General features: G+C 39.4%; 2 protein-coding genes across 4 annotated transcripts; both read right to left on the reverse strand.

The window, feature by feature from the left end:
• Positions 1-586: 586 nt before the first annotated feature.
• Positions 587-9,533, reverse strand: dync2i2 (dynein 2 intermediate chain 2). Of its 3 annotated transcripts, XM_049604068.1 has the most exons (10): positions 9,252-9,533; positions 6,619-6,879; positions 6,318-6,427; positions 5,922-6,079; positions 4,386-4,495; positions 3,508-3,678; positions 1,924-1,941; positions 1,709-1,824; positions 1,455-1,612; positions 593-1,103 (listed from the first exon to the last, which is right to left on the reverse strand). In XM_049604068.1, exons 1-10 carry the CDS (start codon positions 9,327-9,329, stop codon positions 865-867), a joined length of 1,419 nt encoding a protein of 472 aa, XP_049460025.1. In that variant the 5' UTR covers positions 9,330-9,533; the 3' UTR covers positions 593-864. The 3 variants fall into 3 exon arrangements, with proteins under 3 accessions (XP_049460026.1, XP_049460025.1, XP_049460024.1); XM_049604067.1 differs by having other exon boundaries at positions 603-1,103; positions 1,709-1,941; XM_049604069.1 differs by lacking the exon at positions 3,508-3,678 and having other exon boundaries at positions 587-1,103; positions 1,709-1,941.
• A 4,171-nt stretch (positions 9,534-13,704) lies between these two features.
• Positions 13,705-21,075, reverse strand: setb (SET nuclear proto-oncogene b). Its single transcript, XM_049604145.1, has 8 exons — positions 20,851-21,075; positions 18,404-18,461; positions 18,179-18,321; positions 17,840-17,943; positions 17,640-17,753; positions 17,347-17,517; positions 14,588-14,722; positions 13,705-13,822 (listed from the first exon to the last, which is right to left on the reverse strand). The coding sequence occupies exons 1-8, from the start codon at positions 20,918-20,920 to the stop codon at positions 13,802-13,804; spliced, it is 816 nt and encodes a 271-aa protein (XP_049460102.1). The 5' UTR covers positions 20,921-21,075; the 3' UTR covers positions 13,705-13,801.
• Positions 21,076-24,166: the final 3,091 nt, after the last annotated feature.

Here is a 24,166-nt window from a genome sequence, read left to right on the forward strand (position 1 = left end):
CAGCGTCTTCGCAGCGAGTTCCTTATTCTCATTCTGACTGCTTCACACTCAGGTGCAAACCACCCAAATGCATGCTGGAGGTCATGGTGTGATGAAACCAACAGAACCACATCATCTGCAAAAAGCAGAGATGCAATTCTGAGGTTCTCAAGCTGAACCCCTTCCTCCCCCCAGCTGCGCCTTAAGATCCCGTCCATGAATATCACAAACAGTATCAGTGATAAGGGACAACCCAAACGAAGGCCAACACCCACTGAAAATGTGTTAGACTTTACACTGAGAAAGTAGACACAACACTCACCTTAGTTATACAAGGACCAGATGGCTCACAGCAACGAACCCAGTACCTGCATTCCCACATCACCCCCCACAAAACTCCCCAGGGGGCGTGGATGTAAGCTTTCTTCAAGTCCACAAAGCACATGTAGCCTGGATGGGCAAACTCCTCCAGCAGCCCTGCAAGGGTAAAGAGCTGGTCCACTGTTCCACGGCTAGGACAGAATCCACATTGTTCCTCCTGGATTCAATAAAATACACAGAAAAAAGTGCATAGGGAAAAAAACAGTAATGCAAAAGCCATACTACAATGAAAGTATGAAATGTATATCTTTATTGATAAAACATTTTATCAAAATTCACCATCCCTACATCACCTCCATTCAAAAATGTAATGAGAGCCAGAACAAAAGAACTTTAAAACACAGGTACAAACATTGGGTCTAAAACACCCTTCTAAAAAATAATGACATCAAATTTCAATAAAGGAAAAAACCCAATAACGGAAAAAACACCTGTGACATTACAAAACACAGCTTGCATAAATCAGTCCTACGCAACAGTCTTTAACTGACACAAGTTAACATTTCATTCTGCCACATGATTGGCTATCTGCTCCAGCTGGCTGATCTCTCTGGGGCTCTGCTCCGTCAAATCATGGCTCAGCTGCCAAACGCCGACCGTCCCATCTGTTTTCCCCACTGCCAGCAGGTGAGGGTTCTGACAGTTGAAGGCCAAACACGTTGCAGGTTGGTCTGCACCTCCCTGTTCGATGGTGGCTGCTGGCTTCAGGGACCTGCGGCCCAGGTCGAATATCTGTACCGCACCTTAATAAAGGATGCACAGTTCACAATCAACAAGGTAACATCTGTGTGATACTGTACTGTTGCTTCAGCAAACAATATATCAGGTCGACAGCTTTTTAGCAGAGTTTATTTATTCCTAAGAATAACATGTCATCCTCCATTTTTAAATGACAGTAAAAAGCAATGACATCATTCTAAGGGTTAATCAAGATCTGATGATTGACCTTTGAAATATACTGTGCCATAGACAAATGGAACGGCTGATGCGTAGCTCCAATTTTAGCATAATTTGCTTCTTGATCTGAATCTGATAATCCAGCATTAAATCCACAAATATCTATATCATGCATACACAGAGTTTCCATGCTGTACCTTGTCCAGTAGCTGCTGCAAAAACCAGCGGTCTGGTTGGAGACCACTGCACATGAAACACGTAGGAGTCTGACACCCTGAGAGACAGAAGCGGGTTGGTCTGCAGCAGAGAGTGGAGGTGGGCCAAACCATCAGTCCCTGCACTCACAAACAGGTTCCTGCAGACACACACAAGTCACTACTGAATCACCTGCATAACAGTTACTTATCACTTCTGTAATGATCATGTGTTGGTCAGTAGACAGAGCCGTGACCTGTGGAAAGGAGAGCAGTGGATGGAGTGGACAGGGCCACTGCGGGGCCTGAATGGGAAGACTGCTGGGGCTCTCAGTGTCACACTCTGGCCTTCGGAGGACGCAGCAGCCAGCACCTGGGAGGAGAAGGAGCATCTAAGCAACAGGCCGCCCTCAGAGCCCACCAAGAAAGTGTCAGAGTCCCAGGGGGACAGAGCCAGAGAGGTGACACCCACAGTGCTGCTCCCTCGGGCCTGTAGGCGACAGAAAAATAAGGTTTTAGTGTGTACTCACACTGCAGCACACAGAAGGAGTTTGGGAATCATTTGAAAATGATATAAATATTACTTATTTGGTTATTTTGTTAAGCTTGTGGAGCTTTATTTCTGTTGGGCGAAACACCAACTCCTCAGGAACTGAGAAACAGGCTTATTATGCCTGTGCCTGCGACAGCCATTGCTGTGGGAATTATGTTTGTGGATTGTTTATCTGTCCGTCTGTCCGTCCATCCGTGCATAGCATTCTTTTGAATGTGATATATCAAGAATGCCTTGAGGGAATATTTTACCAAATTTGACAAAAGCACCCACTTGGACTCAACGATGAACTAATAAGAACTTGGTGGCCAAAGGTCAAGGTCACTGTCACCCTGCATTTGTCTTATTTTTGTGAATGCATCATAAAATAAATAAAATAATGAAGCAATGGCATTTTATATCCAAAAGGTCAAAGGTCTGCTTGTTTTTACATATGTTGTACTTTATTATATTATATGATATTTAATGCTTGTCATGTATGATCTATCTTAAGCACACTGAGTTTACGCTTGTCATATGAAATGTGCTACATAAAAAAAAAGTTGAATTGACTTGATCAGAATTTGGTGGTCCAAGGTCACTGTGACCTCACAAAACATGTTTTTTGGCTATAAGTAAGATATCATTTGCTTATTATAACAAAACTTCACAAATGTCCAGTGGGATAAAATTATTAATTGATGACATTTTATATCCAAAAGGTCAAAGGTCAAATTTACTGTGACACCACAATGTTCTGCATAAAACACTTTTCTGGTCATTACTCGATGTCATATCTCAGGAACAGAAGGGGAGACATTTGGCCAGATACTGAATTGGTGACTCTAATCTTGGGTGTCCACCTTGAAACTGTGCTGATTGTATACCTCTTCTGTGCTGTCAGGGGGGAGATGGGTGTGAAGCATTCATGTTTTTACAGACATGGATGTAAATCTGTAAGAGAAACTTTACTGGTGCTCAGAGGCATACAGCAGGGAGGTAGTAATTCTAGTTTTCAGGATGTTTTCATCAAAAATTGCATTCATTAAAATTAATACCATCATTGTTCACCTACTTAGCAATCCAATTATAATGCATGTGCCCTGTGAGTATGAGTAGAATGACTCTCCATTGAGCTGAATACATTGGCTCCATTTCCTCTGTGTGAAGCAGCTATAATAAACACTCAGACACAACTGGCAGGGAGAAGTAAGACCATATCTGTTTTTTGCAGCATGAACTCTTACACCGGTGATCAGTGTATTCAGATAAATGCATATGAGAACAATTTGGGAGTCCATGTAACAAAACTCAATTCATTTTCTCACTGTAACAACTATAAGATTAAATCTGGACTCCATTAGGCTGTGATACAGTCTGGTGAGCCACTCATCTTTCCATCTCACTGAAAGCCTGAAAGCCCTGTTTCAGGATTGTGATTGTGAACACTGTTGCTTTTTGTTTGGCCTTATCTCTGAACAGTTCAGTTTGGTTTCCGTTTTTTTACCTCATCCTGAGGCTCACCTTGAAGCTAGTGTAACTGCTGTGGGGAACCTGCTGTTGTACTAAGGCATAGGCCGCACTCAGGACAAAGCTGCCCTGATCTGAATCCACTATCCACAGCAGCACCCGTCCTCCTGAACACGCACTGAGCACCCCAAAGTCTCCTTTCTTTTGCAGGGGCACCCAGGCAACCTGTATGTATGTGCACACACACACACACACACACACACACACACACACACACACACACACCACTTAGACACTTATATATCAAAAAGCAGTTTACACTACAGTACACAACATTAGACTGATGTAGATTTCTGAAGGTTCATACCTGTGCCAGTAATTTTGGAGTGATTTTGTAATTCACAATCAGTATGTTTACATGCACGCAGCAGTCGAGCTAAGCTCATAGCTCAGCTAATAAGTCAAGTCGCACTTCTCGTCTTGTCTGAATATACATGCAGAAGAGAAAATCGAATTTCTGACCAAGTACGTCTGACTCCACCTCCATAGGCTGTGTCCTTTTTAATATAGCGCGTATTGAACTAGTTCCAATTGACCCAAAGACTCTAGTCGTGGATACATGAAGAAATAGTTAGATTTTCAATCGAATTATCTTGGTGTGTTAGTCGAGCTACGGATAGTCCAATGTCAGTCGGACTAAGCTGTTTACATGCATTTAAAAGTCCGGTTTCAGTCAGACTAAGCCAAAAATTTGATTTTCTCAAGCTGCATGTAAACGTAATGAGTAATTTTGTTTTAAAGCCTTTCAAACAAAATATAGGACACTAAACCTCTCTACTAGCTAACATATGGTATTAATGATCAGTCCTATCAGTGGTGCACCACACTGACTGCGTGATCAGCAGAAGGCCTAACAGACTGTGTCTACTCACCTGATAAACAGGCTCTCTGTGGCTGTCTGCTGACATCCCAGTTTGGACCAGCACAAGGTCCTGAGTCCGACTGATGTCCCAGACCACCACCTCTCCACTGTACAGACCCCCTGCAGCCACAACAACACATGCACAATTCACACTGAGCTCTGCTCAACAAGTGTGTGATCGGACGGACAAACATACGTCAGTGACAAACATGACACCTTTAAAAAAGGTTTATTCTGCTATCTGCAAGACTGAGAGACATTTTAAAGGCCAGTTTTTTCATGGGGATCAAAGACTCGGTTAGTTCTATTCAGCTTGTGAAAACTATTGTTTAATGTCCTCTGTGGCTCTGGAGGAGCTTTGCCAAGTGTGTACTTGGACTAAGGGACTACAAATTTAGAAGAGAAAGCCTGCATTACAAACTGGAGGTGTAGGGTTTGAAAGACATACATTTACCATGCAGAGAGGGCCTAATAAAAGATGTGTTTGAGTTGCAATATGGGAAATGTAAAACCCAGTGTTTTTGGATCTTGACCCAAAAACAGAAGAAACTGCTTGTCATCACTGCCTAGGTTTTAGTACTAAAAGTTAGGATATGTGACTGTTGTTTTTTAATGTGTCTCTTGCAAGTACCCCAAGTTAAGATCACTGGAAGTGCAGTAATATGTAAGTACCCCGATACTGCAGTTACATGGCACATGTCAGAAATATAGACTATAAAATAATGACTGTAACTATGTGACATCAGCCATTGGTTTGTGGACACCTGTTTTGAAGCTTTGAACTCAGCATTTTAGCTGTCACCATCTTGGTTTTTTGGAGCCAGAAGTGACCGTATTTGGATGAGAATGTGGAGCTGTGGAGTGAGGGGTGGATCTGACTCAAAGACTGTAGTGACACTTTGCAGAACGCCTGTCACTCAAGTGGTCCCAACTTTAAACATGCATAACTTTGGGCCTTAATAAAATGTAAAACAGCTTAGTTATATAAAAATTCACCCCTGGCACAGTTGTAATGAATGTTATATTTAGCTATAGAGACCAAAACTGTTTTTTGTACTAAGCTGTAAACATGTTTATTTCTGCTGTAAATTTTGTCATTTTAACATGGGGTCTATGGGGATCTGTAACACACGATAAAACGGCTACTTTAGGCTTATTATCTGATGTGACCTCAAGGGTTGCAATGTGGCTAACCATCGTTATATAATAATAGAACAATGCTTCACAGTGTGGTGTCTGCATTCCTGCCATTCTGCTGAATTCAGCATCTGACACTGAAAATACAAACTTACCAGGAAGTGCGTGAAATAATGAGCAGTCCAGCTGTGTTTTGCAACCCTCTGTTTTAAATTCATGTAGAACCAGGCTGAGATTACAGGAAGGTTTCATTTGCTCTCAGAACAGAATATCTAATAGTATTAAATCTCCTCTTTTCCTCAAGCTGCTAGCTGAACAAGTGTCTGTTGAAAACTTTATGTTCAGATGAGATATGTGTACGTGAGTCGACCTGATTCAGACAGTGTAATCAGTGGTGATGTGAGTGTACCTGCAATGAAGGCAGGCTGGTCAGGATGACAGCACAGAGCTGTGACTGCAGTGGGAACATCTATGACCAGATCAGCTTGTTTGGGATTTAGGTTTCGGCGGTCCAGGTTCCATGTACAAACGCATGACCTCTCAGTACTCCAGTCTCCATCGTCAATCCTACGCAAAAAAAAAAAATTAAAAATACAAATCAAAAAAATATTTGAACCACATTTGAACCACATTGAAACATGATGACTATGGAGAGCTTCTCTAACAGCTTCATTGTTGATGTTGTTGTTGATGAGACTAAAATGAGTTGGGAAAACATTCACTACATGTGTAGTGGATTTCCAGCTTTATTAACATAATATACAGTATATACACTGTATATACATCAGGTGAAACACTAACATACCGACCATAGGCACAGGCAATAACTGAACCTGTGCAGCTCCAGGACACAGCAGTTACATGAAGACCTCTCTCTTGTGCACTGGGATGTTGAAGACAATGAAGGCATGAAACCTGCAAACATAGAAGGACACTGTCATATACAGAACTCTTCATGAAGATCAACCCCAGCCTGTGTCCAGAGCACTGCTCCAAAATATCTAAACATCATGAGGAACAACTACAGACTCTGATTCTCCTTCGCCTGTCACCTGTCTAAGAAATGAGAAAACGCCATTTTTGTGTGATGCATTGTTCCTGCTTACCAGTTGACTATGATCTTCCCAGTTCACCTGGAACTCATCAAATGCGTGACTCCTGGTATTTTTGACCAGCTCTCTGATGGCCGTGTCCTCCACCTGCTGTAGGAAGTCCTGCAGGCCTGGCGGCTCCAGCTCATCATGGTTTTTTTGGAGGAGCTGCTCAGTCTCCTGATACTGTGACTCTGTCTGGGTACAGCTGGTGGCACACCGCACAGTCTGGGTCTCTGCCTCAGCAGTGTGCACAGGTCCGGTCTGACAGCCTCTCTGAAATACCAGTAGATAAAGGCCCTTCTACTTAAGGATGTACTTCAAAATAAGATTTATTATCAAGTAGGTTTTCCCTTACAAGAAAACCTTGGATTTGGTGCATAAATAAAACATAACAATAAACTTAGTAAGAGAACTAAAAATAAGGCAGTAAGTACTGCAACACTCAAAAATATAAATCTAAAACTGAAAAAAATACAACAAAGATACTTTGAAAAAAGTACAATAACAGAATAAATATGTACACTTTAGCTGTTTCAGAATAAGAAAGCTGTACAGTACACACAGATCAAAATAAACTTGCAATTACAACTTTAAATTCCACAGTTAATTTAACTTAAGCAGGTGCGTTATTGATGCTTTGTGTGCTTTGTATGCATTAAAAAATACTTTTATTTTATTTTGATATTTTTTGCATTCAGTTTTTCTTTGTCTCTTTTTCAGTATCAGGTTTTTTTATACAATGGCATTTTTTAAATCTTTTTTTCCTGTCTCAACTTTCTGTCACTGAACTGGTATGAAAAAAAACGACACTGAGAGAAGAGTGACATGAAGAAAAAAATTGCAGGACTATCAATGGAAAACACATTGAAATGCAAACAATATTTGTAAAAACTAATTTTTTGTGTGATTATTATTCTGTGCCAGTGCTTCCTTTTCAAGGGCAAATTTTGTTTTTGATGCCAAATCTTAGTGTAACTGCTCTAGATAGTTAATAGTAAATAGTTAATTTGTTTTACTCAATTATGCACACAAACGCCTTTCTTGTTCCTACTGGAGCACAGATTGCACAAGTGGTGTGTATGACAACACCTGTATCAACATTCGCAGCTGGCGCACGTGAAAAAAGACAAGAGAAAGTGTGCCTCGCAAAGGGAGACAACACGAGACAACACAAACTTGGTGGAACATTTGAGTTACCAAACCGTGACGTCCATACCGAGGTACTTACCGAACCATGATTTTTTTGGTACCGTTACACCCTTACTATTTATTGTTCTAAAGGTTTGTATCCAAAAGGACTTTTCCTTAGGAAAAGTACCGAAGAGTATCGAAATTCATATTGGTATTGGTACTGAAACAAAGATTTTGGTATCATGACAACACTACCACAAACTACAGACCATTCAGAGGATGGATGGCTTTTATAGCTGTATTGACAATAAGGGGTTTCTCAACTGTTTCCAGGAACAGTGCAGAAAATGGCTCTTTTTATAGAAATCTCCAAATGTCAAAGGTTTTAGATAACAAATCAAAGCATGGGTTATTCTCTGGTGTTCCTGAAGGTGTTGGTGTCTTGGAGGAATTTTTATCAATTCTTAAGTAGAAAAAGCAGCTTTAATATAGCACCAAAGCTTTCGACCCAATAAATGCTGCAGCAATTTATGAGACACAGCTAGTCATGGGATTGGCCATGATATATTTACATCATTAAGTTCTATGCCCCTAGGGACTGTTTGTTATCTATGAGGGGGGAGGAGGTGTTGCAAAAAGGGGGAGGCCTGTCAAATAACTTTTAAGTACTGGGAAAGGACATATGTTTTTTTTTTTTTATTTTGGCTTAGGGGAGGATCATGCAAAATTCAACGGTTATATTTTGTGTTTATTGTACTGTTGATTTTTAAAGAAAAGATGTACCACATTCAACATGTTTTTTTTTTAATGACCAAAATTACACCATTTATCATTGCCAGAAACCAAATTTCAAATTTCAGACAGTCCTTGGACACATGATGTGCGAAAAAAGCTTCCATCAGAAAAAAGCATAACCAAATCTGAGCTTAAAATAGTGATACTTCATGAAATTCACTTTATTCAACATCTCACTAGAAATTTGGGCAAAACTTAACCGTTCACATGATTTAACCAGCATGCACAACAATGGTGAAAAACCGAGGCTTTTTTCAAATTCAGGATTTAATCTTAAAGTTTTAGCTTTCAAGCATCAAAGGGTACGTTTTGAAAATCTCATAACTAATTTATGATGAAGGGGGGGTCACTCAGGGAGGCTCAAGGGGCACACAGGCACCCCCTTCCTCTGATAAAAACAGTCCCCCTATACACTCTATATACTTAAAAAATGAATAGGCGTCCAACATTAACACCAAGTTTACTACAGACTTATATTTAGAAAAACTTGACACTCGGTGCTGAGCTGCATCTTCTCAATCCGTTTTCAGATGATATCTAGCCTACCACTTCTATGAGGCATATAGGGTTGACCTGCCATGACCCCCCCCCCTCCCCCCGAACGCCTGTATGTAACGTGTCGGCTAGCTAGATATCCGGCAGCTAACTACAGGCATCACTGTTATTCGTGCTAACAGCTTACTATGGGAGCTAAAGTTATCACTGCTAGTCAAACATACCGACTCCTGCGTTGACTGCTGAGATGTCCTCCACAGAGACTGGACACTGACTGAGTCCAGGGCTTCGTCAGTGAACATGCTAATGACAGTGAGCTCACTAGCTAAAGAAAAACCTAATAATGAACATTAACGACCTTATCCGTCATTCGCTGCTTTGATACAATGCAGGTTTGACAGAAAAGAGACCGCGTGGTACTTTTCACACAGCTACATCGGTCCGTTAGCTGTCTAGCATCTGAACCGAAACGTTTGCCATTTCCCATAAAGCTGCCGTTACCTTGGTTACGGAGAGGCAAGAGAGAAATCCCCTCTTCACTTCCGCTTTTTATCCAACGGAACTATAAAGTATAGTTTCATTGTTTTAATGCAGGAAAAAATCCTACACGTTCCTCTTACAGTTGTGTTTTGATGGGTAGCGGTCATAGGTAGAAGGTAGAAGATAGAAGAATTGCATTTAAATTGAAAAAAATCGAGAGAACAACATGAACACAAAGTTTTGTTTTTTGGTGTTTTTTTTTTTTTTTTTTTACTAAACTTTATTAAACAATTTAGATTACAACAATAAGGCAAGTCCTGTGTTATCAAAGTAAATGGGCATACAACTGAGTAGAAAAAAGAAAACTTAACATGAACAAATTTAAATAAATAAAGATACGAATTAGGCTACAAATAATACAACATAAATAATACAAAACAAAGTTATTTGGTCTTCAATTGCGAGTAAATCATTTTATTTTCAGGATGTGTTAATTTGTACATTTCTACACAGTTGAACAGTTCGTAACAACACGATTATCAGATTCCAGTATATTTTAAATTTTAAAGCCCAAGGAAAATGTAAAGGCCATGATCTGCTTGGAGACTAATGGCAAGTAGACTCACAAGTCAGTCTTTAGACGCTTTGCTTAACTAAAATCAGAAGGCAAAGATCTCTGATTGTCTGGTGGCGAGACTAAATGGCAAGGGAAACAACAGATTTGTTGCGTCTGTCCCATTGACTTTAATAGAACTGACACCAGGGTTTGTTCCGAATCACATACTTTTCTCTTTTACTTTTAGGAAGTATTGCAGCTGTCCCTAAAAATTACCTACTGTGCAGTATGCACACAATCGGGACATACTCTGATATAATAAATACCATATTCATTGTAGCAAGAGGAGGAATAGTAAGCGTTCCTTTAACTGGTTTACAAATGACTTAACGGTGTTTTTCTTGTCACCGGAAAAAAAGAACTCTAGCAGGACTGCAAGAAAAGTAAGTGTCTACCTTTCTCAATTCTTGTTTTAAATTATGTTCCATGTTCCATCCAACTTACCGTTCCCAGTACTTGTTTATGTATATATAAATCTCTTCCTTAGTCTATTTTATTTTGTTTAATTATTCGTTTTTATTTTTTCCTCGTCTTTAACGAGATTGACTTTTACTTTGCTCTGTACTTAATAGAAGGACCGTCCTCAAGGAGATGTTGCAAGAGTATGGTTTTGTATAGCTATTCTACGAATGTTCAAAAATTAAAATAAATAAATAACAGTTTGGGCGAGATGGTGTCTAGTAGGGGGAAAAAATACAATGGGGATATACCCAATGCTTTTTCATAACGTTACACCCTGAACTTCGACCCTCTGACACATATATCCGTCCGCTGCGCAGTGGATTGTGGGTCAGAATAGCCAGAAAGGTGTCGGCTTCTATAGCCTACTGCAAAATCGGACCGAATGGAGATGTTTGAGCATACTGCATTTCACATATGAAATCTTATTCTGGCATACTAATTAGTATGGTAGTACGGGTGTTTGAATGCAGGGCACTATTTTTTAAAACGGAGACAAAAGTCTGGCAACTTAACCACTATCACTGACATCATTTTTTCTTTGTAAAGGCCCACCTGTAGACTTCGATTCCTGAGCATGATCCTGCATGATAAACATGTAGCCTGTTCTGTTGAATGAGTGTCCTTCTGATATTGAAACAAGGTTTCCTTGGAGTATTTATGTTACACATAAGCTCACCAGCAGCCACTGAGCCACAGACACCACAAGCAGGTCGTGCATGTGTATTTCATGTTTTACGTTAATTATGGATGCAATCACCATCGTGTCAGACGAAAAAAAAAAGAAAAGGCACATGCCTAACATATCAAAACAGATCGTTTAGATAGTTACATTCATTTTGAAACATTTGTCTGAAATTTCACCTAAGCAGTGATGGTGTTGATGACTGTCAGCTGACGCTGGAGTCTGTGGTTGTTCCGGGGCTTGTGCAGGTCACAGCCTAACAATTTTCTCCTACATCCATGTTTATGTGATGTCTGCCATCTTTTGGTGAGAGAGCTGCATGACATGTTTTATTTCAAGAATAGGATATGTTTGGTATGTGGTAAATTATCTGATTAATCATAAAGGGAACAGTGAAATGTTGATTTATATTTACAAAGTTAGATTTATTTCTTTGCGGGATAAGTCAGACCAGAGGTAGGTACAGAGTACACAGAAAAAAAAAATTTAATGCAACACTTTTGTTTTGCTCCCATTTTTCACAGGTTTAGGTTAAAGATTGAAGACTTTTTTTATGTGCCCAACAGAGAAATTTCTATCAAACGTCGGTCCCAAATTTTTTTTAAATCCATGTTAGTGAGCACTCTCCTTTTCCAAGACAATCCATCCACCTGACAGGTGTGGCATATCAAAATGCTGAATGAACAACAACATACTGATATACTTCAAAATTAATAGACAGCATTGGAGACAGCTTATGGTAGTGAAACAAACATTCAGTATGCAGGCAACAGCTCTGATGGACATTCCTGCAATCAGCATGCTGATGGCACACTACCTTAAAACTTGCAACATCTGTAGCATTTTCTTGTGATCAAACTAACATTTTAGAGTGGCTTGTTATTGTGACCATCCCAAGGTAAACCTGTGTAGTGATGATACTGTTTAATCAGAATCTTGATATGCCATCCCTGTCAAGTGGATGGATTATCTTGGAAAAGGAGAAGTGCTCACCAACATGAATCTCAACTAATTTGTGACCAAATTTTGCCAGAAATATATCTATTGAGTGCTTAAAAAAGCCTGGTATTGTTAACTTAAACCTGTGAACAATAGGAGCAAAAACAAAAGTTTAAATTTTTGTTTACTATGCAGTTTACTAAAGATGAGCTCTGTATTTTTAACAATCAGTTTCCTCCATCTTTTTTCCGTGTCATATAGCTCCCCTTTACTTAAATGTTTGGATCAAACAAGTGTTACATCTTTAAAACAATGGGCTCAAACAGACTTTCAAAACCTGAGTCATCTGTTAACCCACAATTCTTAACAGTAAGAAATAACAATGGTAACATCAGAGCCAGTAAATTTTATACAACGAATTTATGCATCTGTTTCATATTTGTCTATAAATACATCAACTGTTGCTAGATAATTGCTAGTTTGCTGTATGACATTTTAAAAAGCCTAACTGCCTGTGTAACTTGTGGACTGACTAACAAAGCATGGTGACGGTTTTGTCAAACAACTGCAGCTGAAATGCTCAAATGTAATCAAACTCCCTCAAACATCATGTATACATTTATTTATTGTAACAAAGCAACTGGTACACTTAATTTAATGTGAACAGGTTTCCAGTGGAACAGGAGAAACACTGCAGACTCCACAGAGGACTCCACAGAAATAATTTTCTCTCCCATCTCAAAATGTTAGGTCAAGCTCAAAATTAGATTTTTAGGTTGTTTCTATAAAAAAATGTACATTTCAAACCTTGTTGTGGGTGCCTGAAAAACAAAATAATGAAAATTTAACAGAAGTCCAGAGTTGGCATCAAAGCCCCGCTGCCCCACCACACCTCCCCATTAAACTGTGTACAATGAACAACTGTCTTACCAAGATACATGTATATCCCAAAAACATTTACAACGGTTGAAAGGAACAAGCTGGTGCTTTCAATCAGTTCCATTAGTACAATAAGTCACAAAGGAAAATGCAACTTCTAATAAGCCTTAGGATCCCCCACCACTGGATATATTATAATATACATTTATATATATAAAAGTGGCTAAGGATGCTCTGATTAAGTTATCACTGCACCATGGCTTATTTTTATTGAACTCACAACTTCAACAGAAACTGTCATATTGTCATATTTTACATAGAAATTGCTATGGTACGTATTTCAAATCTACGTAGATGACGTGCAGAATGCTACAAATTTTTTTATTCTTTTGCATGTCTTTGGGAGATGTAGAGAAACAATGACAGGTGAGACTTTAGGAGAGCCACTGACACCCCCACCCCACCAAATGGAGACCCGCTGTGTATGGAGCTGGTCTTTAGACATGGCATTATGAGTAATGGACAGGCCGTGGCTGCAGAGGAAGAGGACGGACAGGCTGACGACACACAGGAAAGAAAAAAAAGTTGTTTTTTTTTTTTTTTTACAAACCCCCCCCCCCCCCCCCCCCCTCCCCCAAACAAACAAAATATCTTGCTCCCGTGAGTTGTAGGATGATCACAGAGGGAGGACTGAGAAAAGGTGTTGGCTGAAATGTTTAATCATCCTCACCGTCATCCTGAAAGAAGGAAAAAGTATTACACTAGTTGCTCCATCATCTGACATTTCAGAGGTCTTTTGGGTTGCTATTATTAAGTATCTTCAGGACTTCTACAGCACAATAAGAGCAAGTGTCCTCACCCTATTCACTATTCAGTACATTTACATGCACAGTTAAGCTGAGCTACGGTTATAGCTCAACTAGGCCATTTAATTGGACTTCTGTCCTTGTCCCAGTATACAAGCATGGGAGGGGAATCGATTTATTGACCAAAGTATGTCTGCTGCCGCAACAACAGGTGGCGATCATGTAAAGAAGGACAAAGTATGTAGAGAAATAGTGGCAGAGTTGCAGCTGCCAGGTGAGTAATCTAGCAGCTAGCAAACACACACAGACACACCGCAGTATATAGTGCCTAACAACTTCAGGTTATTTAATGATGTGACCCTCTATATTGTGCTTCACAGTAATAACCTGTGCAGTATCTTTGTGCACTAAGTATGGGAAGCTATTGCATCGTATGTCGTAGCCTGGGTGCTGTCATCGTACAGGCTACATACATCAAAGATGATGTCATACTCAAGTTTATTTGACCTATGTTGCACAGTGAAGTTTGCACTAAATGTATAAGATTGCTTTCATCTTATGTCTGTTGGAGGCAGTCCAGTTTTATTCAGACTAACTCAATAAATCAATCCTCTGTAATGTCATGTAAACATACTGAGTGATTCCAATTACTGGTTCAACAAAGTAGTGTTTGATTATGATCTACAGTATCCTTACCTCTCCATCTTCTCCATCACCATCCTCATCATCATCTTCACCTTCTTCTTCCTCTCCCTCATCAATATCTTCCAGGCCCTCTTCTTCATCGTCGTCATCATCGCCGTCACCTTCCTCATCCTCCATGTCAGGGACCTTTGGGACATTCAGAAGTTGACTACTTAGCCCTGGCTTACATGTTTAATACTTCAGTGTTAGGGGAATGCTTCACCCACCGAATGACCATTTCTACATCAATTACTCACCCATTTGTACATCAGTTACTCACTGTGTGTTATATTAAACTTGTGAAGAAAACATTGTTTTTCTCTCATGAACAAAGAATCAAAAAACGAGGAAAATTCTTGATGAACTTAAGTCATAGGGATTCACCTTTACTCAGGCAGAACTATGTCAAAACATCTGTTAACAAAATCTCACATAACTTGTGCAGTATAATCCAAGTCTCATTTATCCAGTCATATGCTTAGTACTTCCCAAACAGACAGCCCTTTCCAATTGGGAAGTGAGTTAAAGCATAAACGGTACACACTGTATCATGCTTTCTTTAATGCCAGAGTCCATTAACAAAAACAGTAATTTCACCTTGCTAAACAAGAAACCTGCTGGTCTACCACTACCTCAATCAGTTTGATTGTTATTGTGGGTTAGTTTGGATTCACCAATGTCACTAAATAACACAAATAAACTACCAAGCAAAGCAGCGGTAGACCAGCAGCTCCCATGTTTAGCAAAGTCAAATAACTTTTTTTTGTCAATGGAGTCTGGCTTTGAAGAAAGCATGGAGAAATTTCACTTTTGGTTAAGTTCCCCACCAGAAAGGGCTATCTGTCTGAGAGGTACTGAGCAAAATACTGAATAAATGAGACTGGGATTATACTGCACAAGTTCTGTGAGTTTGTAAATAGATGTTTCAAAATAGTTTTGCTGTTGTTAAACAAAGTCCCCCATGACCTCAATTTATCAAGTATTTTCTGAGTTTTTGGATTCTTTGTTAACCATGGAGGCATACAAGAAAAACAAAGTTTTCCTCACAAGTTCACCATAACACAGGGTGAGTAACTGATATATAATTGGTCATCTGGGGGTGATGTATTCCTAACCATGACTGGTGATTGAGCTGAGACAACTCATGATCCCTACTGCAATGAACTAAAACCCTGCTGTTTGCAAGCCTGACCCTCACTTACAATAATTTTGCCATCTTTCAGACTAGTATAGCACTACGTTCAACACTTCATGAGGACGTACTGAGACAAGATTTCTGAAGGTAAAACTGATAAAAAAAAAAAAAAGAAAGAAGAATTGATAAAAATATTATTGGCATATTAACTTTGTTGCGATACGCTGAGTATTGCAATAAAATATACTGCGATTTATTAACTTTCAACTGTAAATGTTCCCAAAGGAAAACTTCATCAAAACATCTGTTACATTTAATAGGATAAAGGTTTCAGTTCAGTTCTCACTTCAGCCATTTTATTTGCAGCAAAATATAGGTAGTGCACTGAAAAAAGCAATTGATTTAATATTTCAGTATGCTACCTCAAGATTTATTTGTATTTATAATATTAGTAAGATTAACAATTTATTATAGAATAATAATTACAAAAAAAATTCTTATATAATAAATTATACAATACAAAATAAATACTTGGAACAGTGTGATTACCCAATTGAATGTGTGCCTGTTATAGTTGTACCTTTTTATATTGCATAAATAACCAGTAATACGTGTGTTGGTCATGATGAGCTGAGTGGGGGCGTGGGTGGGGGGTTGTTCATTGTTTATTACACTGTACTCTAATTTAATTTAATTATTTTCTTCTACATTCTTATCAGAGTGTTTTTGTTTTGTTTTGTTTTTGGTTATTTTCGTTTCTATATGTGTATATGTGACTGTGTACATATGCATATATGTTCTTAAAAAAAAAGAAAGGAAAAGGTAAATTGTATTTCTGTGATTGGAAGTATCGTATTGTATTTTTTCAATAAAAATATTTGGGAACAGTGTGATGATACTATATTGCCACATAAAATTATCGAAATACTAGACTGAATCGATTTTCCCTCGCCCCTAGTATCTGCAATACGCCAATATATCAGTCCACCTCTAGATCAGCATGCTGATGAGGTTCAAATAACAGGATTTTGCAGGCCCAACACCAGTGTTTTAAGATACTGTACTTGATGTACCATAGATATATACCACCCCCCCCCCAAAAAAAACATGACAAAATTCATCCTCTGACGTAGACTGTGAAGTGAGTTGAAATTAAGATTATTTTGTCAAGTATTTTAAGAGTTATTGAAAGGGTGGATTTAAATAAATTTTATATTAAATCAACAGCGTAAATATTTTACATTTTTCTCGAATGAAATCGCTTACAGTGAGCCATACCCATTATCTGGAGGGCCAGTATCAGCCCATCATGGCCTTTCCCTGACACTCAACTTATGATGGATTACTTTTTAAAACACTGTTTTTCTTCTTTTTATCTCACAACAAAATTTAAAATAACTGCTACTGTGAGAACTTTTTTGAGCTGGAGAAGTCTGTCTCAGATTAGAAACACCTGTGCAATGTTTTGTGTCTCATGGGCATTCAAACTTATTTGTATTGTGTCTTCATGTCACCAGTACCTCAAGCAACAAGCCCCTGCCAACAAAGCACCTTGCACTGTTTTACCACAGGGCTGTTCCCTGTCTGAATGCTCTTAAAGACCAGAACGAACCAAAATGAGGAGCAATAAGCCTACCAAGTAGTACTGCAGCGGATTAGGCCAAATGTCATCCTTGATCACCTCTCCCAGCTCGTCTGCTCCTGCATCTGAGTGGTCGGTAAACCAGGTGAAGAAGCTCTCTGGCTCCTCATGCTGCCTTTTCTTACCAGCTTTGTTTGGCGTCTGGCCTGTGCGCTTGGTCAGGTCCTAAAATTATAATTACAATAACTGTTGTTAACTGTTGCACTAATAGATGTGTAGTTGTGTAGTAATAGATGAAAGATAATTAAATAATGTTACATACAAACCATGGAAAAATGCAAACCAACCTTCCCAGCCTTCCACTTGATTTCAGTCGATTTGGAAACAGGATCTCCACTCTCATTTACATTAAACTCTTTGGAGAGGGCTTTGTTCTCAAAGTACGGGTTCTCATCAAAATACTACAGAAGAGAAAACACATCTGTGTCAGTATACTCCAGGTATGCCATTTAAATTATTCAAATATACACTCAACTTGAAAACTCACAAAATCTATTCTATATCCAGATTTGATATCCTCGAACTCAGTGACCTCCACCCTTGACAAGTAATGAAGTGCTTCCTCGTCCTCCTCCCCCAGAAGAGCTGAAACTACAGGTCACACACACAAGCCAAGCACAGACACTGTTAGCTGCTGATCAGTTTACTGTGTGCTAATGAGAAATACATCAAATAGAGACAATGGCTGCCTATTCCACTGATGATCATTCTGTTGCAAGCACTGACAGCTCTTAAGGCTAGAGTCAGCATACACAAACACACACACACACACACACACACACACACACACACACACACACACAGATATAAAAACAGAACAGTTTACCTTGTGGATGGTTGACAAATGTTGTGACCCAGAAGTTGGGGATTTTGGCTATGAGTTCTGATCGCTTCTGAAAGAAAGGCTGGCGTAATTTGTTGTACTTCTGCTCTACTTTTAATATTTCTTCACTTGCCTGTTCATTCAGTCTGTAGAGGAACACAACAAAAACATGTCATGTCATGTCCATGCACCAATCTTTAATTACTCATAAACAAGAGTCAAACTCACCTGTCAATTTCATTCTGTACTTCATCGATGTGTTCAATTGCTTCCTGTTGCTCTTTTTCTGAAAGGAAAAGGAACATTTTTTTTTAAGATTTTAGAATAAAACAAGTTCATATCATCATGCAATGTCAGTGAGAAGTCAATAAATTGTAACATATATCCAACTAAATATTCACATATTCCCGTGACATGTTGCACTGTGCTAGATATGAGTAGCTTCACTGCATTGCAGTGCCATAGCTAAAGACCAGGGCCAAGTAGATCTATTGAAGCCTTTCTGCTTCTCAAAGATTTAATTTGGACAGCCACAGTGAAAAGTCATATTGACAGGATACACACAATGTCAGGTTCAGAAACAACTTGAAAACTCAATGGAAGCCACTGGAAAATTGTCACTGTGTGAGGATTCACCTGTGGCAGGCACTTTTGTATCCCTGATGTCCTTATGTAATTGACAGAGGAGTTATAACCTTAAGATCATCTGCGCTTTCAGTGAAATATAAACCAGTTACAAGTCCATTTTTACACTGGAACAACTCAGATGCTCAATGTGCTATGATTTTATGTAAACAAATTTATAATTAAGGACATTTCCTTAATTGAGGATAATTAAAGAAATGTAAAAACAAGTTAAACAAATCAATAACAGATTTTTTAAACGGTCAATTATCCATATCTGATCTGCCTAAAAAATCCAAATTCTTCTGGTAAATGCAACTCCATGAAATGACACAAACATCATTATTTGGGAGGATATTGGGAGGAATAAAAAGCCATTTAGTTTAATAATAAGGGATGAGATACTTCCCAACGTGCACCTGACATTTACTGTAGCCACAGACCTTTATTTTATCCTTTTAATCTAGGTCGTTATAACAACTTCACTCTAACAAAAAGCAAATTTTGGTGTAAATTTAGCCATAAATCTGTCTGGAACCCATAACAACTTTACTTTGTGCGAAGAAAACCCCCCACCTCTTTTCGTGCTTAAACAATTCCCAAAGTCATTCATTAAAATGTTTTAAAATAATTAAAGTCAAAATATTCTCTGTGTGAACCTAAACTACTAAGGATGCACCATATTGGATTGTTGTTGTTGTTTTTTTTTGCCTATATGCAATATGACGATGTACAACTCATTTGGCTGATAATCAATACCGATATCGATATATTCACTTTTTTTCCCTACCTCATTTTACTGATCATCACCTCTCTTCTGTAGTGGAATTAACATCAGTAAAATAAGAAAAAGCACGTTGGCTGATTCGGATAGTTTATTTTAAAGTTGATAGCAGCCGATACCAATGATGACGTGCTGACATAATCAGCATGTTGACCAATGCCCCCCCCCTTTCCCCCACCCCACCCGAAGCCCTCTGGTGGTTTAAGAGACGTCATTACAACATGTGATTTTGACTGAAGAAGATTGTATATTATCATCTTAAAAATATTTTGGTGATTTCAGTAAAACAAAAAGCCTCATGCCGCCACACGAGCTCATTTCCTAGCCAGTTCTCCACTGCATGCACAGTGTGTTTAATAACGCGGGACACCAGCCGTGGTGTGTTTGGTTCGCGCGAGTGTGTGTGTGTGTGTGTGTGTGTGTGTTGGATCCATGGCAGACAGACCCCTCTGCCTCTAGAGCTTCCTGTTGCTGCTAAAGGCGGCCTGGTTTGAATGAGGGGCTTAACGGCGTCTCGCTGCAAAATGCCATCTGCTTCACACGGATATTGACACACCGCGAGGTCCTCCAAAGCCTCTTCGCGCGTATTAAATATGTATCAACATCCACAATACCGCCTCAAAGCGACATTATAGCTATCTCAAAGAAAAAGATGCGCTTGTTTACATTTTGCTCAGCTACCAACTAACACAAAAGCCAAGTTCGTAAACACGGTTATGTTAAACTCAACAGCTAACGTTAACGATATCTGTGTTCGGCCTTTGTTGACCGATGTAAACGGGATACAGTAAATGTTGCACTTGCTAATAATGTGAGCAAACAGTCGCCTGAGAAGCTCTAGGCACAAACATGCACGAGGAAACGCACGGCTGCACGCGATTTCATCAGTAACGTAGCCTCCCTACAACTAACCTCCACATATTGTCTGCATAAACAATAACTGTACATCGCGCTAAATGCAGCTTATGCAATGCAAATACCGGCCTCCTTCATGTGAACTAGTAGCTAATGTAAGCTAATGGCTAGCTAACCTCTCACGCTGGCTAAATACTTAGCCTGTGCTAGCATGCTACATTACAGCATAGTCCTGCACAACAGCATTTAGCCCCGATGTGTACCGTTATATGCAGGAAAAGGTAAATAAGGCTGCTCGTCCATGAAAATAAATTACTCAATACAAGATAACAAACAACACTGAAAATAACAAAATGACGAAAAACAAATGAAAATGGCGTTGTGCATGATAACCGCCATTCCTTAACGTTACCAGAGGTCTCGTCCGCTCCGTCGTGATTTGAATTCTCCTTTCTGTTGACTTTCGCCGATGTGGCCGACATGGTTATCGTTTGCCGTGACACTTTTGACCAAATGTATAATGTTATTCCGGCTGGTTTATAACTCTTCTCTGGAGGATAAAAGTTACTTCCACCTTACATAGAGTGCGTGTCTTGAAGCCCACGATAAGGAGGAGGAGTGAGCGCAGCCTCGCACGCTTGTTTCTCTCTGTGCGCTCGGTCGGTGAACAAATTCATGGTACTCTACTGCCCCCAGCTGACCGGAGTGTGACACTGACACTTGAAGGCCAGGACACTCAACTCAACTGTGTCCAAAGGGACGCCCCCCCCCCCCCCCACTTTCTTTATTAGGCACAAATTTCTTTACAGAAATACAAACAGATACATAGACAACACAAATAAAACACGAAATAAGAAGAGTAATAATAATAATAATATTACATTTACATTTCGTAATATATGCATCATATTATGATCATTAAGTAACTTATAGATCGTAATAGCTTTTTTTGGTCTTAACTTTAGATATTATGGTTCTATATTGTTTAAATTCATTAATAAAGTGCAGGGAAGTTGGTTTGGTATCTTTTTCTTATGGATATGCCTGTGGAATTTTCCAACATAATAAAGGGTTGTATGATATACAACATCCACTCATCCATCCATTTTCATCTGCCAATCCAGGGAGGGGTCGCAGCAGGCCAAGCAAAGCACCCCAGACGTCCCTCTCCCCAGCGACACTTTTCAGCTTCTGCTGAGGGACCTAGAAGTGTTCCTAGGCCAGATGAGATATATAAACCCTCCAGCATGTTTTGGGTCTACCCCAGGGACTCCTACCTGTGGGAATCATAAGTGATATATCGTAGGTAACTGGACTTGCTTGCTTTTCTTGAAGACGTTTCACCTCACCCAAGAAGTTTATAATCCATATTCAGCAAGAATCTTTCTCACACAATCTTCTATGTAATATCTTGAAAGATATTTCCTTAAGCTTGTTGTTTATACAGTATTGATCACATTTTTTCCATTTTCTCTTACTGTATATTATTAAATAAGAAAGACCAAAATAATCTAGAAGAATGGACAATAACATAACCTGTTGTGTTTCTAAAATTATTTTTTTTCTATATATTAGTTCCACCAATATAAATTCTTCAAAATTATGTCCAAGGGTACGTGCTAATTAACTTTGGCTATCTATCCATATGGACAGTATGTTCCGAAAAAATTTTTTTTGTACTTTTGATAACTATTTGCAAAGTTGCCATTCTCAAACAACTTTCATCCACTCATTCTTTGTCTACAATTGCATTTTATTTTCCTGTTGAGTGCTATTGGGGTAGAAGCTATCCAACTGCTTTTAAAGGTTCAGTGTGTAAAAACACATGTTTGAACACCACAGGCTATTTAAGAAGAATAGTCAGGTTAGAGAATAGTCAGCAGACGAGGTGAGGGCAGAGCTCAGGAAACCTGACCTCCTGGATAACAGACTACCTGACAGAGCTGCCTCAGTATGTCAGGCTTGGAAGCTGTGTCTCTGGGATGGTCAGGAGCAGCACTGGTGCTCCACAGGGAACTGTTTTAGTACTGTTCCTGTTCACACTCTACAAAGCGGACTTTAAGTACAACTAAGAGTCCTGCCACACACAAAAATACTCTGATGATACAGCTATTGTGGCTTGTATCAGCCGATCAGGATCAGGAGCGGGAGCACAGGGACCTTGTGGATACCATCAGGGACTGGTGCAGTAAGTGCTGTCTCCACCTGAAACAGCCAAAACCAAAGAGATGGTGGTGCATTTTAGAAGAAAGAGGTCACCCCATCAACCAGTCTCCATACAGGGGGAGGCCATTTAGGTGGTGCACACCTACAAATATCTGGGGGTCCTCCTGGATGATAAGTTGGACTGGTCCTCTAACACTGACGCCCTCGACAGGAGGGGGCAGAGCTGCCTGTTCGTCCTGCGGACACTGAGGTCCTTTGATGTATGTGTGGAGATGTTGACCATGTTCTATCACACAGTGGTGGCTAGTGCACTCTTATATACAGTTTGATGGACAAAAACACAAAGCGTTTGGACAAGCTGGTTTAAAAAGCTGGCTCAGTGCTCGGCAGGAGACTGGACCCACTAAGAACTGTGGTGGAGAGGGGAAAATTGAACAAACGTAAAGCTATAATGGACAATAGCAGACACCCTCTCCACAGCCTCCTGCAGTGACAGAGGAGCAGCTGCAGCAGTCAGCTCAGTGAGACTGTTTAACATCTCCTGAATCCAGTCACACACACACTCACACACATCACATTAGCCACAACTGGACTGGACTGTGGAATGGACAATTTTAATTTCATTTTAATTTGATGTTTAATTTCTATTTATGCACTTAATTTAACTTATTTTATTTAATACCACTGTGTTGTTGTTTATAAGGGGAAGTGTGGTTGCTGTTTTTTATTAGCTGATGGACAGTTGAATTTCCCTTCGGAGGATGAATACATTTATTTCTATTCTATTCTATTCTATTCTATTCTATTCTATTCTATTCTATTTAGGGAGCTTTAGTGGTATCTAGTGGTGAAGATTGCAGATTGCAACCAGCAAGGTTTTTACTTGGAGCTGGATTATCCACATAGGTCTCCTCCTCTCCAAAACAAATGGACAAGGTGATTTAAACCTGTAAAAACACTGAATAAAGCAGTTTCATGTTTTAAAAAATAAGTATTTTTCTGGCATTCTCATCACAGGGGGGCTGCGAACCATGGTGGCTGACACAAAAATGCATATGGCCCTATTCAGAGCCAGCGTTTGTTTTTTCTGTTCTGGGCTGCTGTAGAAACATGGCAGTGCAACATGGTGATCTCTGAAAATAAGGACCCGCTTCCAATATAAACAACTTGAGAGGTAATGAAAACACAACAATTCTTAAATTCAGGTGACAATAAACTCAAGAAAACATACACATTATATTATATTCCATTTCGGCCCCCTAAATCCTACACACTATAATAATGATGTAGTTGTTGAATCAAGTTAAGCATTTCCAAAACTAGACCCAAATGGGTTGACTGTGCTCATTTCATTTGATCATAGGCTAAGCTTCATATTGATAGGTCATATAATAGTCTAACATTGTGTCTCTGTATTCTTTTTTGTGGGAACTATGCCAGCTGTTTATAATAAGCAGGGCGAGACAAACTACAGTGTCTATATTCACTTGCGTGGGAAATCTAAATCTCAAGCTCCATTAGTGCAAATTACAACCACTGGCCAAACAATACCAGATTAAATA

The sequence above is a fragment of the Epinephelus fuscoguttatus genome, linkage group LG18 (assembly GCF_011397635.1).
Source record: "Epinephelus fuscoguttatus linkage group LG18, E.fuscoguttatus.final_Chr_v1".
Classification (NCBI taxonomy): domain Eukaryota; kingdom Metazoa; phylum Chordata; class Actinopteri; order Perciformes; family Serranidae; genus Epinephelus; species Epinephelus fuscoguttatus.